This window comes from Cajanus cajan, chromosome 10 (genome assembly GCF_000230855.2).
Source record: "Cajanus cajan strain Asha chromosome 10, NIPB_CcT2T_4, whole genome shotgun sequence".
Classification (NCBI taxonomy): domain Eukaryota; kingdom Viridiplantae; phylum Streptophyta; class Magnoliopsida; order Fabales; family Fabaceae; genus Cajanus; species Cajanus cajan.
The window spans coordinates 20,907,911-20,925,682 of record NC_138526.1 but is presented as its reverse complement, the minus strand read 5'-3'; the positions used below and the strand labels follow the sequence as shown (position 1 = coordinate 20,925,682).

General features: G+C 36.4%; 1 protein-coding gene across 1 annotated transcript in view; it reads right to left on the bottom strand.

The window, feature by feature from the left end:
* The window catches only part of LOC109807753 (protein NAP1), a 30,064-nt gene extending 13,133 nt beyond the window's left edge, over nucleotides 1–16,931 (bottom strand). The window contains exons 1-13 of the mRNA XM_083064586.1: nucleotides 16,650–16,931; nucleotides 15,694–16,128; nucleotides 15,531–15,605; nucleotides 9,049–9,129; nucleotides 6,490–6,570; nucleotides 6,276–6,358; nucleotides 5,809–5,893; nucleotides 3,935–4,060; nucleotides 3,731–3,838; nucleotides 1,747–1,791; nucleotides 1,528–1,670; nucleotides 721–853; nucleotides 146–256 (exon numbers count right to left, since the gene is read on the bottom strand). Coding sequence (XP_082920712.1) covers nucleotides 146–256; nucleotides 721–853; nucleotides 1,528–1,670; nucleotides 1,747–1,791; nucleotides 3,731–3,838; nucleotides 3,935–4,060; nucleotides 5,809–5,893; nucleotides 6,276–6,358; nucleotides 6,490–6,570; nucleotides 9,049–9,129; nucleotides 15,531–15,605; nucleotides 15,694–16,113 — 1,491 coding nt within the window. The 5' untranslated portion in view covers nucleotides 16,114–16,128; nucleotides 16,650–16,931. The remainder of the gene's footprint in view (nucleotides 1–145; nucleotides 257–720; nucleotides 854–1,527; nucleotides 1,671–1,746; nucleotides 1,792–3,730; nucleotides 3,839–3,934; nucleotides 4,061–5,808; nucleotides 5,894–6,275; nucleotides 6,359–6,489; nucleotides 6,571–9,048; nucleotides 9,130–15,530; nucleotides 15,606–15,693; nucleotides 16,129–16,649) is intronic.
* Nucleotides 16,932–17,772: the final 841 nt, after the last annotated feature.

The window sequence follows — 17,772 nt, the reverse complement described above, 5'->3', positions numbered from 1 at the left end:
TAAGCTAGCTTTTGGGATTGACTGACTTAGACTTGGTCCAATTCTCAATAGTTTTACAAAGCCCTAATTATGTAATTTGCTAAAAAAAAGGGCATCAGTTTGATTAAAAAAGATGGCAATGAAAGAATACTAAATAAATGCTTACTATGTCCACCGGTACCACTCGAGTAGTTTTAGATCTTGATGATGCAATTCCTACATGTTGAAAATACCATATCACTTCACATTGGGCTAAAGCCAAGGCAGAAAACACCATCTGCAACAAAGATTAAATCCCCTCAAACATTATTTTAGAAAATTGATATATAAGCTCTAGCTTGAAAATCAACAAAATATATCTTTCATTTATAGCATAGAATAGGGAAATATCTTATAATTAAGGGAAACACAATATTCCTTACTCATACCTATCTCATGTATTTTTCCTATTTAATAAACTTTCACTGTGTTGTTGAGACACACAAATTCAGCCTATTATATCTCTATCTTTCATCTCTTTCAACAATTATTAACTGGTTGAGGAACTAGAAATATTTTTCTATAGCTCCTTTCTTGCAGTTTTTCTAAGGATTTATAGTCTGTCAATGATATGAAACCACAAAAGAGATGTAATAATAATATAATATGCACTTGTGTATAATTGAATCAAGAATATTTATATGCAACAAACGTTAGAGACACCAGCTTTTTCATGCTTCAAAATGCCAAAAGAAAAGACACCTGAATATTAGGGGCCAACAGACTGGGCTGATCAGTAAAAAACAGCACCATTCTCCCAATCTCTTGTTTCAATAAAATTCTCCTTTCACGATGTATGGCATCACAAGATAATATTGCTTGCTCATGCACTTCACTGAAAAAGTTAATCATTTTTGTGATTAGCAGAGTCAATTGTAGTAGTGAGGATGAATCGTCTTTAAGAAGTGGCAAAATAAAACAACCCAAGGAAAGGTATCAAGTATCTACATAAAAAAGTAAAAGAGTTGCAAGAGTAATTTCATGTAACAAATAACAATATAGAAATTTTTCCCACAGAAAAATAATATTTTATTCTTGATTGTTACCTCCTTGAACTCAAAATGCCATCATTCTATAAAGAGGCTAAGAAAACCATTAAAACATTCAAGTGTCAAATCAAATCTTAAACTTCCCTAACCCTAATCTTGAGTAAAATAAGCACTCCAAGAACCAAAAAGGGTACACTTCAACAAATTCTTATGCATACCAGTTATCTCCCTTCTATTATATTAAATCTTAAGAAAGTGCATCAAATAATCAAGACATGTGCAATACCTGGACAAGAATTCAAAAGTACTAAGTTTTGTTTGCATTATTTTTGTTTCAGTCTTCCAAGTTTAGAATGCATAAATTCTTTCAGAATTATTCCAAGACAACTTACAATTCAGTCACTAAATCACTGAAAATCGCGACTTGAATAATCATGGACAAGTCACACAATTTTACTATCTCGGTCTCTCTCATTCTCTCTGACATAATAATGTATTTAAACAGGAATGCCATATGTACCTTATCATTTTCTCAACCTGTTTTGCAACATTGTACTCCAAATCTGCCTCTTTTTGCTTTGTACGTCCAGATTTTGCCATCTTCTTAGATTCTAATATTCGAGGAAGCACATACAACTGGTAATCCTCATGCAAAAGTATGAACTGTGTATTGATGATTACAAAATTGTCAACTACTGCAGTTAAAGACATTGTTCCAAAGCCAATAGAAGAAAATTACCTCATCTCTGAATAATGTGAGAACTAAATTCTCCTTCAGTACAACCTGAAATACCAAGACCAAACAGAATTAAGGAAGTATACTTAACATAAATATAATCCACATGATTAAAATTTAAAATCTTATTTTAATTATGACAACATTTGGATGACTGTTAGTAAGGAAAGAGTATCATTTTTATCTGAAATAAAAATTATATCGCAACCCCCTGTATGGCTTACCCAAGCACTTGACTTAACACCAAATAATATTATATCTATATTATCTGATAAAGCCTAACTCAGTTATTCTATAGCATTCTTATCAAGTATCCTTCTTCGGTTGCTTGACCACAAAAGAGTGCACCCTAATTTTCATGTGTTGGAAAGTCACCTTAGTTGCAGTTACCCCTAAGCCCATCATAGTTATGGCCTCTTTGGGACTTAAGCCATAATTGCTACTTCAAGAGTTGTGGTTTAGTTACATATCAACTAGGGAAATGGCTTAAATAGGAGTTGTTGGCAAAAACCAAGTCCTATATCACTTAGAGATAAGCCCAAAGTAGAGTATATAAGACTATATAAGTGAAAACAATCCTTACCTTAAAAGCTGATTTTTTAAGGTTGAATTAGGCTTAATCTCACATTTTAAGATGATATCAGAGCCCATCTTAGCAATTTTTGTTGCGCCTACTAGGCCACCTGCTATTGAGTCATTATCAAACCAGCCGCAAATATGTAGTTCTACGAATTCACGCTCAAGATGTTTAATCCTCTACGTAAAGGGAGTATGTTGGAGATCCCACATGGACTAATGATAAGGCCCAAATAGAGTATATAAGTGGAATAATTCTCACCTTACAAGCCGATTTTGTAGGGTTGAGTTTGGCACAAACTTACATGTTAACAATTGGTATTTGAGTCAATGGTTCAACTAGTTGACCATCTCAAACAAGTATTGGGAAATGAAATTGGCAGTGGATCCATGTATGGGGATCTCTTTTGTTGAAAGTCTTCTTGATGATGTGGAAGTGAGGCAACATGTCTTATTGATGTGAGCTAAAGATGATTAAGGTATAAGAGCATATCAATGACAATGACTCTAAGGGCCTAATGAGCAATGCAAGTAGCGATACAAATATCTAGCGCATATTGGAGGCAATGGCTAAGTTGTAGGGGCCTAATAGTGATGCAAGCGGCGATGCAAATATATTTAGCATATTGGTGGCAATAGTTAAGCTATAAGGGCTACCATTGATGGAAAAAGGCTTCCACTTCAGGGGGAACAAACTATGTTAAAGAGACTCACACTTGAGGGTGAGATTGTTGATGTGTAAGTGTGAATGAGAGTCTCACATTGAATAGTGTTAATCATCAATGAGAAACAAAAGAGAATGATAGAAAGAAACTGTATCATTTGTGGTGAAAGTTTTGGGGTGGAGTATTTTAGTGACCTTAGTTTATTAAGAAGACAAGGAGAAAGCAACATGATAAGCCAGAAAATTGTAAACAGACGTTAGTTAATTAGGAGGATTTGTTACGGTTGGTTAAAAGGGTTACTATATGAACCAGGAGGGTGAGAGAGAATTAAGGGTCTTTGTGGCCTAGAATTGTAAGACAGTTAGAAGAGTCCAGAATCTTTCTAATTTCTCTGATTGGCTTTCTGATAACTCTCATTCTGCACTTTCATTGAGTACAGAACTGAGATTTTGTTCTTCATTCAATATAAGATTTCTACCTACCTTTTCTATCTCAAATACCAGTGTAACATGCCCCAAGACCAAGAAAAACAATCCTCCATATTGTTTTATTCACACTCAAAACATTGTATTAAAGCTTTCTTGTTTAAAAGGTCACCAGTTCAAATCTCAATAATTATATAAACATGGTTGTGCTTTTGCCGTAGTAAAAAAACAAACAATTTCGGTACACTCCATATGTGGTAAAATCAAATAAAAACCTTGCAATATAGGTATATGACTACAGTTATGAAGCTTGAACTATACCAAAGCAATATCAATGCTAGTGACACGACGCAGTTCATCAGGGCAGACAAGATACCCTAATAACACCCATTCTCGATATGCAGTTACATTTGCTAGATCTTGTGCTCTCTGCAAGGTTTAATGAAAAGAGAACCTCAGTGTAATTATAACTTATCAATTCAAGAAGTAAATATCAATATGGTTAAGAACAAAAATTAACATTACCAGTGGATGAGCAGAATTTGTGAGTATGTCTGGATAACGAGGATGATATGGACTTAAAAATCCCTCATTTCGAAGTTTCCTTGTGTCTGTTGATAGAAATATAATAGGACCCACAGCCTCCAGCACCTGAAAAAAGATATCAAAACCTCCAATGGTAATAGTTGAGAGAGTGAATAATTGTATTATGCTATATTCATGTGACATACTGTACAATATTTATATACATGAATTACATAATCCCTAAGGTTTAGGGATTAGAATGAGCTGTCTCTAAGGAACTAGAAAAGAATCAAGGAAAACAATGAAATCATAATAGCATCTCTAATATAGGTTAATATCTACCAATAACTCGACAGCGACATATTCACAAGTTGCCAAATAAGTATTTCACCCATAAAAGAAATTAACTAAGAAATCCATTCTTTACATAAAAAAAAGATATCATTTGTAGTATAAAAACAGAGCTACTTTTAGAAAATGAAAGTATATTGATTATCTGAATTTTTAGTACAAGAAGATGCAGCTATTTATATGCTAAAGAGTACAATAGGAGCTACTCTACAAGCTTGACACCTGTCAGTCAGAAACAAATCTAACTAACAAAATAGCACACCTGTCACTCTGCTAACAATGACAGAGAACAGATTCTAACAAACTCAAACAGCTAACCAAACTAACTACAACAGTAGCAATATTTACATATACATGGAGAAAGAAGAAATAATACAGAGTAAAAGTTTATACTCTAATAGCTACAATGTTCAATCTTTGGTTGCATTAGAGAACATATTTTATTCATTTGCAAAAATCACAAGTAACAGGATATGTTTATCATGGACGAAAATCATAATAAATCTGGAAGCAGAAGATATACTGTTCAGAAAGTGTATTGTGATCAGTGTTATCAATGGTGGATGGCGAATATGGACGAAGGCAAAAGTCCATCATATAAACACACCATTGCAGCCTATGGCCCTGCCATAGCTGGCCTCCCTTCACAAATTGCCTATGGCAGTTGGAAAAAATCCGCCATTGTGCCACCATTCAGCAACAATGATTGAGATTTTACAACAATCAAATGCCATATGCAATCTTCTCCAGGTCTCAGTTTTAACTTATCAGGAACCAAAAGATGGAGGCCATACCAACAATGTGACTTCAGCTGAAATGATTAGTTAAACTTTGGTATTATATAATATTAAGGACCAAACCTTCTAAAAGCTTGAGCCGTTATGTAGAGGTCCAGCATGGTTTTTATCTATCAATATGAAGCCTCTCCACACAAGAGCCCTTCAAGCTTGCAACATAGAGAATGAATGCAAAACCTTTATCTTGCACTGAAATTTAATTTAATTATAAAGAATGGGGGAGGCAACGATCAAACTCCTGACCACTTGGTCAAAGAGGCTTGAATACCATGTCAAATGACCAACTAACCTAGAGGCTTATGCAGTAAGATGGAGGAAAAGAGATGGTTTTATTTATATATCTAACATTTAAGAGAAGAGTTTGTAGAAGACAATTTTTAAGCAGTGGAAGATTCCTGCATAGATAGTTGTGCTACTATTTATACAAGCCATGAAAAAGAAAGCAAACACTCAGTTTCTATCCCAAAGCAAATGCATCAAAGTATCACAAGCTCAGTCATCTCCATAAAAAGCAAACCTTTCATATACTTCCTCGAGTTTTAAGACCAACTAATGAAGCTCCTAAAACATGGAGAGGATAATGAAAATAAATTGAATTTGATCATGAAAAGACAGAATCATGAAGAAAAGAATTAATTAGAGGTCTAGAAAACATGTTCATCTTTTTTACTATCTGTACTTGACAATTATATACGTATAATTGATACATGAAGGGATAGGATTAACCTCTCCAATACGGGGGCTCACAAAATTTAGGTCTTCCTGTAAGCCTTTCAATGGTGGATCATAAGAGTCGATGAACTGAACCAAGCTGTAATGTAGAGAAAGAAACATATAAGAACTAAAATGATAAACAATTATTTGTTAAAAAATAAAGGTGTTAGGGAAAAATAATAGAAAAGAATTTCATATCAAAGATAGTGTAAAATCCATTTTTCATTATCATTTATCAATTCCATCAGTTAGGGATTAATTTTGTCAATTTAACACACCTCAATTTTGACTAGTTTGTGGTTTTTTTTTATTGTACAATGGACTAGGATTTGAAATATATAAGTAGGATTTTGAGTGACAAAAAAATCTTTTTTCTTTACAACTGGATTATACAACATGGTATGTCCATATGTGTATGTACATGTGCATGCCTATCAGTTATTATTTACCAGAACAGACAATAATTCAAAAAATCCTACCGATGATAAAAATCACAATCCCGCTCATTTCTTGACATTGCATGTAGAAGGTTATAGGTCTGTAGCAACATTTTCCTTGGCATCTGTTGAGAGAATTGGTTTAGAAATAACTCCACTCATATATAGTTGACAAAAAAAATGATTTTAATAACATAAAAGCTTTACATTAAGTAAAAAATAAAGGTTAAGAAAATAAGAGGGAAAATTAACTTGCCTTCTCAGAGAAAAGATTAACCCGCACAAAGGAACAGAAGAGATCCATAAATGCATGTAGTATAAGAGAATTCTGATGAGGCTGCAAAACACTGCCAAGTTATTTGAGATATGAACAAATTATTAACTAATTATTTATTAGTTTATTTCCAATATTAGGACATATTAAAACCATTTCACTGATGTAATGATTTCAGATGAAAGAACAAAAAAGGGACAAAAATAAACTCTATGCCCCATTTCCTATTCTTTATTTAATGCATGACACATCAATTTCAGAGGCATTCATAAAATTTGAACAAGTCTTTAGGAAAATTTAATGTGACTCTCCACCTTTTTTGTCTTACTAGCATAGGTGTTCCATGTTCATCAATGATGAAAGCTTCTACACTCAAGACTCAAATGAAGAAAGGGAAGGCACATCTCATATAAATGCTATATGTATAAACCACTTTCAAGATCCTTGTAACTGTTGTAAATATCATAGATAGTAAGAAGATCTAGAAAATCTCTAAATATCTTTAGATATTTGTTTCACTATTTCTTTATTATTTTGTTCCCCTATTTCTTTATTACAGTTATTTCCTTATTTAAGCATAGTCATTTACTATATAAATAAGGATATTAGAGAATGTACAAAATACACAATTAATATATAGTTTCTTTTTTCAACTTGGTATCAGAGCTCCCGATCTTGGGAGTTCTATTTTCGCTACTCAATACCGACGTGTTTTTCACTGCTTGATAACAATGCATTGTCCATCACTATGATTGCCTACAAAACTACAAGTTGTTGAACTAGGATGTGCAACTTTCCTTTGCTTGTCAGACATAAAAAAATAATATAAATAAAAGATAAGGTTGTTCACATATCGTTGTTCACACGATACTATTCCCCTTGCACTTTTCATTCGGCACTATTCACCAGGATATTTTAACCTTCATTAAGGAGGAAGTAAATTGTTTCCAAACCCTCCTTGATTCCATGAGTAAGTCAACCGGTTCTTGTGTCTTGACCATGCAAGGTAAAAGTTCCTTTAATATATTTGGTTTTGTTTCCAAAAGCATATGGGTTCTTGATTCTAGAGTAACCACATGACCCTGTTCCTTACACACAACATACACCAGAGCACCTGACAAACAACTTATTACAAATGCTAATGGAGATTGTGTTCCTATGTTAGATCAAGCAATATCCAACTTCAATCATCTTTATCCCTACACAATGTTCTTCATGTCCCTAAATTAGCTAATAAACTCATTTCTATACATCGACTTACTCAAGATTTAAATTGTTGAGTAACTTATTTTCATTCTCATTGTGCCTTTCAGGACATTGTTTCAAGAAAGACAATTTTAATTGCTAAAGAGTAGGGTGGGTTGTATTTTTTGCAACATAAAACAGATGACAGTATCAAAAAAAAATGAGATGTCTTCCAGCCACCAAGCAACTTCAAACACTTGGGCTATTTCACAAGCGTCTTGGACATCCTCCATTTGGTTTACTTAAATCTCTATTTCCATATTTGTTCACAAAAAAAGCCTATCAAGTCCTTTAATTGTGATATTTGTCAAGTTTCTAAGCACCATCGTGCATCCTTTTTGCCTAGTAATAATAAAAGCCTTTCTCCTTTTGATCTTGTCCATTCTGATGTATGGGGACCTATTAATGAATCTGTTTTTGGGGCCAAATGGTTTGAAACTTTCATCTACCCATCTGACATGGACTTGCCTTATGAAGCACAAATTTGAGGTTTGTCAAATATTTGTTAATTTTTTTCATCTTGTCAAAAATCAATTTGGTAAGACTATCAAAGAATTCGATCAGACAATGGAACTGAATATGTTAATCTTGAAATTCCTAAGTTTGCTACAGAGCAAGGTATTATCCATGAATTAACATGTGTTAATACCCCCCAACAAAATGGGGTTGCACAAAAAAAGAAGCATCACCTACTTGAGGTTGTTAGAGCTCTACTCTAGCAAATGTCTGCCTCGATGTCTATTAGGGAGAAGATGTCCTAACTACCACTTAGATCATTAACAGGTTACCCACTCGTGTCTTACGGGGTATTAATCCAGGTGAACACATGTTGTCATTTTTCTCGTCTTCTCCCCTACTATTAGGTCTCCCATGTCGTGTGTTTGGGTGTGTTGCATTTGTTCATTCTCATAGTCCTCATCGTGGCAAGTTAGACCCAAGAGTTGTCAAATGTGTCTTTATTGGTTACCCTTCTAATAAAAAAGGGGTTACAGCTCATACACCTACTTCAAGTAGCAAATGTCTTCACAAAGGGACTTCCAAATGCTAGATTCCAAGATCTTAATGACAAGTTGGGATTCTTGGGAATGATATTCATTAACCAACTTAAGGGAGAGTGTTGTAAATATCATACATACTTAGAAAATCTAGAATATATTTGTTTCCCTATTTCTTTATTATTCTTGTTTCCTTATTTAAGCATAGTTGTTTACTCTATAAAAGGGATATTAGAGAATGTACAAAATTCACAATTAATATACGGTTTCTTTTTTTAACTGCAACAATATTCAGACTCACCAACAAGGTAATTACTGTACTGCTCAGATCCAATATAAGTCGCAGAGCTTGTTCACGAAACACCATCAGGTCAAGAAGTAGCTGGCACACACAAAAGAATCATTACTGTATGAGTTTAGGTAACATGAATTGAAAATCTAAAATTATAGCATATGCAAGCCAATTCTAATTGACATATGACACCAAAAACAATAATTTTTTGATCAAAATCATAAATTAAATAGATAATGAAACCTATAAATTATAATCTATCTCAATTTTTATATAACTAATATTTTACTGATTAATGTGCATCTAAAGGGAAAATCTGAAGGATGTAAACCATAGAATGATCAAATAAAACAATAAATGCAAAGCAAAGCATAAAGGTGAAATGGACCTTTTCCCAATCAACTTTTGATGCTCTCCTCATCAACGACAAAGTAAATTGTCTTAGTACAAAAAGCATCAAAGTTACAAATCCTTGTTTGTGTTACTTAAAATCTGAGCAGTAAGAATATTAGAGTATTCTATGTTAAATATTATGTATATGGTACTGGTTAGTTGTGATTGTTGTTTAGCTGCCTTGTATAAATTGCATTACACTAGTACCTTAACCTAGATTATTAGTATAAATAGTAGGACCAAGTTCAGTGTTATGTAATCACATATTTTCATACTTTCTTTTGGATTAAAAAATAAAAATTAGATAGAAGAAAAGGAGAAGTACAACAGGGGAAGGAACAGTCATCTTATTATAAATTACAAAACAGAAAGAAACAAGAACACTCGGAATGCAGCCAGGTTATCAAATCACACTCCATATTGGCAATGGCAACTTCCTCAAAACCACCATGGGTCAAAGGCACAGAAAAAATTATTCATGTAGAAGTAAAGAGTGTACATTCATAAATGATGTCTGTTATAAATCTAGTCAAGATTGAAGCTTGAACTTTGAAATACGGGTTTTACATGCAAAAGCACCAAATTTAAGATTTTAGTTAATTAATAACAATATGTAGCTGCCACCATCAGCAGAATAAACCATAGTTCGAGGGAAACAAAGAATGCTTGCGAAACCTGAGGTACTTAAGCTAACATATTGGGGTGGATTGCTGCATGAAACTAGAACATTAGGATTACTGCATAATCTTCAAATAAAGAATGGGGATAGATGTTAGCACTTGGCAGTAGTTTTTTGCCCTTTTATCTTTTTTATAAATAAAGCAACTACTATCATTAGGGTAAAAAAGATTTGGATAAGTTGCAAGTTGTTGAGAATAATGGTGAATGGAGAGAACATATTCCTTGTGTATTGCAAAGCAAAAGATGTGTTTATATACAAGTAGTGGGCCTAGGCCCATAAGATAAAACTATATCTAACACTCTCCCTCAAGCTGGTGTATATAGATCATATGCACCAAGCTTGTTACAAATATAATCAATCCTAGGACCCCGTAATGATTTGGTGAAGACATCTGCCAACTGATCAGTAGAGTTAACAAACTGAGTAGTAATGTCCCCAGATAAAATCTTCTCACGAATGAAGTGACAATCTATTTCAATGTGTTTGGTCCTCTCGTGAAATACTGGATTTGAGGCAATATGAAGGGCAGCTTGGTTATCACATATGAGAGTCATCTGCGTAACTTTGCCAAATCTCAGTTCTTTAAGCAACTGTTTGAGCCAAATAAGCTCACACGTAGCAGAGGCCATAGCACGATATTTTGCTTCTGCACTAGATCTTGCCACTACATTCTGCTTCTTACTTTTCTAGAAAATCAAGTTATCACCGATAAAGACACAATAACCTGAGGTGGATCTCCTGTCAGAGGAAGAGCCTGCCCAATCTACATCTGAGTATCCCACAACTTGGGTATGATTGTTGTAGCCATATAATAAACCTTTTCCTTGAGCACCTTTGATATACTTCAGAATGTGAATGACTGCATTCCAATGTCCTGCACATGGAGAATTGAGAAATTGACTCACCACACTAACCGCAAAAGAGATGTCAGGACGAGTTACTGTGAGATAATTCAATTTCCCAACCAATCTTCTGTACCTCTCAGGATCTGAGAAAGGCTCCCCCTGACTTGGTAGAAGTTTAGCATTAGGATCCATAGGTGTATCAACGGGCTTGGAACTCATTAGGCCAGTTTCCTCTAAAATATCCAATGCATACTTTCTTTGAGATATTACAATTCCATTTGTAGATTGCGCTACCTCAATCCCCAAGAAATATCTAAGTTTACCAAGGTCTTTTGTCTGGAAATGATGGCAAAGATGTTGTTTTATCTGAGAAATGTCATGATGATCACTACCAGTAAGAACAATATCATCAACATACACTATCAAGTAGATGCACCCAGCAGTGGAATGTCGATAAAAGACCGAATGATCAGCGTCGCTTCGAGTCATACCAAACTGTTGGACTACGGTACTAAATCTACCAAACCATGTCCTTGGAGACTGCTTAAGACCATAAAGTGATTTGTAGAGACGACATACCAAACCGGAAGACTTCCCCTGAGCAACAAACCCAAGAGGTTGCTCCATATAAATTTCCTCAAGCAAATCCCCATGAAGAAAGGCATTTTTAACATCTAGTTGATAGAGAGGCCAACGGCAAAGAGCAGCCATGGCTAAGAATAATCTGACAGAGGTCATCTTGGCAACGGGGGAGAAAGTGTAGCCATAGTCTAATCCAAAAATTTGACTATAACCTTTGGCGACCAAACGAGCTTTGAGTCGATCAATGGTGCCATCAGGACCAACCTTGACTGTAAAGATCCATCGACATCCAACCACAGACTTCCCAGGAGGCAAAGAAACAAGATCCCAAGTACCATTGTTCTGAAGAGCACACAATTCATCAGTCATGGCTTGTCTCCAACCAGGGTGAACCAAGGCATCACCTACATTTTGAGGAATAGACACAGAGGAAAGAGAGGAGAGACAAGTATATTGGGATGGGGATAACCGGTGATAACTCAGAGTAATATAATGAGGGGAAGGATTACGAGTAGAATGATTACCTTTCCGGAGGGCAATAGGGAGGTCAGACTCAAGTGGTTGGGCCGGAGGGGACGAAAGTGGTGGCACCGAAGTAGAGTCGGGTGGGGGTCCAATGGGAAGGCTGGAGCGTTGTCGACGATGATAAACTTGAAGTGGAGGCGGAGGTGGTGGGTTGGGTGACGCAGCAGACACAAGAGGAGTATCAAAGACAAGAGGGATGGTGGAAGGGGTAAGGACAGGTGTAGGAGAAGAGGAAGTAGATGAAAAGTAGAGAGAAGACTCAAGAAAGGTGACATCAGCTGAAATCAAGTAGCAACAAAGGGAGGGTGAGAAACATTTATACCCTTTTTGAGACCTAGGATACCCTAAAATAGAGTGAGGTATTTGATGGTTGAGGATAGAAGATGGCATTCGATTAATGAGATAGCATGCGGTGAGAACAGCATCACCCTAAAAACATTGAGGAACGTGACCATGAAGTAAGAGGGTGCGAGTGGTCTCAATTAGGTGTCTATTTTTGCGCTCAGCCACCCCATTTTGTTGAGGGGTATATGCACAAGAAGTTTGATGAAGAATGCCATGGGAAGCCATAAAGGCGTTAAAGGAGTGAGAGAGGTATTCCCGAGCATTATCACTACGAAAAGTACGAATAGAAACACCAAATTGAGTCTGAATTTCATTATAAAAAGATTGAAATATGAAAAATAATTCGGAACGAGATTTCATTAAAAATAGCCAAGTACATCGAGAGTAATCATCAATAAAAGTTACAAAATACTGAAATCCTAAAGTGGACTTAACCCGACTCGGCCCCCAAATATCAGAGTGAACTAAAGCACAAGGAGACAACGCTCGGTTGGGGACACTCGGAGAAAAGGAACTACGACTATGTTTGCCTAACTGACACGACTCACACGACAAATGAGACAACTTAGACAAACGTGGTACAAGGTGTTGAAGTTTGGCAAGGCTAGGATGACCTAATTAAGCATGGATGAGGGAAGGGGAATCCACCACCAAACCAACAGGAACAGAGGTGCGTAGGTGATAAAGGCCATGAGACTCACATCCAGTGCCAATCATCCGTCCTGAACTCCGGTCTTGTAAGAAAACAGAATCTTTAGTAAAGGAGATAAGACAATCAAGAGAGCGAGTAAGACGACTAAGGGATAATAAATTAAAGGGAGACTCTGGGACATAAAGAACATTGTCAATGGAGAGAGAAGGAGAAAGATGGACAGTACCAACACCATGAGATGTGGCGCGAGAGCCATTAGCCATAGTGATAGAGGGTAAAGAAGCAGAGGTAGAAAGAGAGGAGAAAAGAGACTGATTACCAGAAATATGATCGGTAGCACCAGAAACTAGGACCCAAGGGCCAAGAGAGGTGGAGTGAGTGAGACCAAGAAACGAAGGGTCTGTGTGCGCAACAAAAGCAGTGGAATTGGAAGCTTGACGTTCCTCATACCATTTAAGAAAGTCATTGAAGAGAGCTGGAGGTCCAGAGCCAGAACTATCAGAGGGGTAGTACCAGATGCAGTAGAGACAGGAGAGGCAGTGTGGGCAACAGCAATAGCAGGGCGAGGGGGACGACCATGTAAGACGTAACAACGGTCAATTGTGTGGCCCAATTTGTGACAGTGATCACACTTGGGACGACCTTTGTCCGGTTTGCGAGAACGTTGACGATCATCACATTGAGAAACCAAGGCAAAGGAATCGCCAGTGGGAGCTGAAGAAGGTATGTCAGGGGAAAATTTGCAAGGAACACGCAACAGAGTGGACCAAGCTGAGTTCAAGGTAGGCACAGTCGAAGATCCCAAAATCTGATCACGAATGGAAGAGTACTCATCAGGAAGCCCATACAATGCCATCAACATAAAGAAAGTTTGGCATTGCTCTAGTTCCTTGGCAGGAGTGGCAGCGGGAGGCAAAAGTTCATTGAAGTCATGTAGAAGGCCATGAACTTTGCCCAAATACTCAGCCATGGAGCCCTCAAGGCGTCGTGGAGAAATGATATTCTGGAGATTTTGACACACACCATAGAGACGTTGAGTATCATTGGTGTACAATAATCGGGCTTGCTTCCATACATCAACACATGTCTCATGGGCACGAAAAATTTGCTTTAGGGAGGGATGAATGGTCGACTTAAGGACACTACAAATTTGAGCGTCAATTTTCGACCAACGAGGACGATCCTTCTCATCAACGGAAGCAGTTGTCTGGGTAAGGTGAGCAACATAATCTTGTCCCTTAAGCCAAAGTTTGATATCCGAAGCCCAAATATCAAAATTGGTTCCATCTAACTTGTCAATGAAAAGAGGGACATTGACATAGTTAGTGAAAATAGAGGAGTCTGGCCGAACAGCGGAAGGGGAAGCCATAGATGCTGGAACAGGAGAGTGAAACAGCAATAGGAGAGAGAAAATGGCCCGAGAAGGAAGAGATCAGTGACAAACGAGGTCCGATCACAAAACAAATAGTAGATCGGGGTAGAGGAGGTCGGGGCGAGTTCGATGCCGGTGGTCGCCGCCGGAAAAGTCGTCGGACGCGCCACCACGCGCGGCGGCCGACGGAGAGGTGAGAGAAACCGCGCGCAGCACAGAGTTGGCGCGTGTGGGCGCGTGCAACCTTCGTTTGCCGCGGGACCAGTGGCATTGGGTTCGCCAGAGGAAGGCGAGCCGAGTGGGGGGATCGCCGGCCAGAAAGCTGGCGGCGGCGACGGCGGGCGGCGGCGACGGCGGCAAAGAAAAACGCTGAGAAAAGAGGGAAAAAACAGCCGGAAAGAGACACGGTGAGGTGGGTAGCCAGAAAACGGAATGAGATACGTTTTCCGGGAACCGATGAACAGTGGGTCCACCGGAAAGTCAAGGATAGGCTCTAGATACCATGTTGAGAATAATGGTGAATGGAGAGAACATATTCCTTGTGTATTGCAAAGCAAAAGATGTGTTTATATACAAGTAGTGGGCCTAGGCCCATAAGATAAAACTATATCTAACACAAGTCATAACTATTCCCGTGGGTCTCAATACTATTTGATTGTGTGTGTGTGTTACAGTACCTTATTTTGTATGGGTTTTATATCTAAACTACATGCTTAGACTTTAGTACAAGCTTCAGTATCTCTTTCACTCTTTCCAACCATTCCTCCAAAGAAAAAGGAAAAAAAATCTATAAATGAATTGCAAATTACAAAATTTCATATTCCTATTTACTCATGCAGATAAGTTGAGTGAAGAAAGATATTGACAAGTAGAATTTGGCAAGTTGTAATAACTCAAACTAATCCAGCTAGTCAAGAGATGAGATGTCATGAACCAGTTAATCTAAAAGCTCAAGTTGTTGGATGAAGGGATGAGAAAGTTTTTGTGTCTAATGAGGGCATGCAACTAGAATGTGAAAAGCTTCAGTTAACTGCTTAAGGGTTATGAATGGGAAACACATGAAAAAACCGGTAAATAAAAGTATCATAATAACACCTGCACCCACGGTTCCAGAGTCTGCAAATGAAGCTCCGCATGATCTTGCAATGAATCCCAAGCAATCTTATCTATCTGCATCCATTTTCTTCCCAAATGATGAAATTTGCGGAGGCCATAATCAACATTCAAAATGTAAAGCATATAAGACATCAGTTCTTACACGTTCAAGTTGCAATTTGCTGAAGTGTTCTGGAAATTTCTTAGAGAGCAACACACAGATTCTAGGATGGTTGGGGAACACACCAGCTTTCCAAAACCCGTCTGAAAATACATGGTTGATGGGATCTGGATAATCCAAAAGTTGATTTAACCTATACATCTTGGCCATAAGACCTTCGGCAACTTCAGTGAGTTGCACGACCCACTGCATGTTAATACCCTTGTGTGACTGGGATGGCGTTGTGCCCTGAGACTGCCCATCATGGTAGATATTCCTGGTGCTACCAGACGACAACGGCGAAGTCGATTCTGGTCCAAGGTAGTCCGTCCATCTAGCTGGACCATCCCACTCCCTTGATCTTGCAGCAGTAGGAGACATCGAAGAATCCTGGTTTGATAACTTTTGCCTTGACTTTGCCATGAACTAATAAGCGCTCTGCATACAAAGTTTTCCACAAATCAAGCTCATGTATAAATTTAACCACCAACTAATTTCCGAAGCTTCTCTAACTTCAAAATCATAACTGAATTACATTTCACATTCAACTACAGGCCACTCCAAGTCCAATTTGATTACCATAAAAAGAGCCTCTAAGAAATAGCCTCAACTCTTTTCTGACATAAACTAAACCTAAAATCTTCAAAAACACACAACACACGTGTTCTGTTCCCAAACATACATTAAACAAACAACGAGACGATGAACTTGCGATCAACATACGAGCACACAAGACGCGTTAGTCAATTGAATTAGCTAGATGTAAGCACGAATTTCGCGGCGTAAGCAAGTTACTAACAAGAGCTAAAACCTAATTCCAATTCTATCGATAACGAGCTCAGCATCGGAATAAGCAAAAACGGGAAATGCAACATAAAAAACACAACGAATCAGACATTGTGAGTGAAACAGAAGAACGAGAACCATTCAATTCAGAGAGAGATTCTAGAGAAACTCACAGACGCAGCAGAGAGAGAGAGAGAGAGAAGCGTTGAACGAATCGAAGAGTGTCAGATCTGAGAGAAGAGGTTCTTGCGAATCGAATATGAAATATGAAAGTGGTGGCAATGCAAGTGCTGGAGCAGGCTTCACTTTCAGCGAGGATATTATTGCGAGTGTTACCTTCCTTTCTAATTGTAATAATTCATTTTTATTTAATTTAATTTAATTTAAAATACCAAAAGACAGATCCGCCGTTTTTCTTTTTTCAGTTTGTTCTGACGCCTCTTTCTTCGCTTTCACTTCTTCACGACGTGCGTCTCTGTATGTCTCCGTAGACTCTTCAAATACATACGTCAACTAGCGTCCGGGTATTTGTTTTTTATATATATAAACATAAATAGTGAATGTAATCATTTCAAATATTTTTACTATTTACTCAGCCGTATATAGCTCATATTGACATTTTGTCGAGACTTACTTAGCAACGGCACCGTACAGTGATGGGGTATGATTTCATTATTTTTATTGAGTTAATTATTTATATATTATTAATATAAAAAAATTTTACATTTACAGTTCATTAATAATATTTTTTGTTTATTTATTTAATTAAATTAAAATAAAAAAAATATTATTAATTCTAATTGACTGTTAGTGTAAAAAATTTTACACTAATTGTGTATAAGTGATTCACTCATTTTTATTTGTATTTTTGAATTATGAGAAATGATAGACCCTCCGAATGCATCTTCTAAAATTCATTTCAAACGATTAATATAATAATTTAAATTATTTTATAATAAATTTATTAAAAAATATTAATATTTTACGTTTTCGAATAGTGTATCATTGCTATTAAATTATATATACCCATATTTATTTTTGTTCGTATTTATTCAAAAATAAATTAATTAAACATTTTTTAAAAATATTATAAAAATATAATATGGAGTAATAATTTTAAAATTATATTATTTATTTTTATTTAAAATAAATTTAAAATAGAATAAAAATTATATAAATATTAAATAAATTTAAAATAATATAAATATAAATATGGATACAAGGTGAAGGTGGATATGTGTATATTCGTTTCGTATTCGGTTTAAAAAAAATTAAATATTATTCATATATCCATAT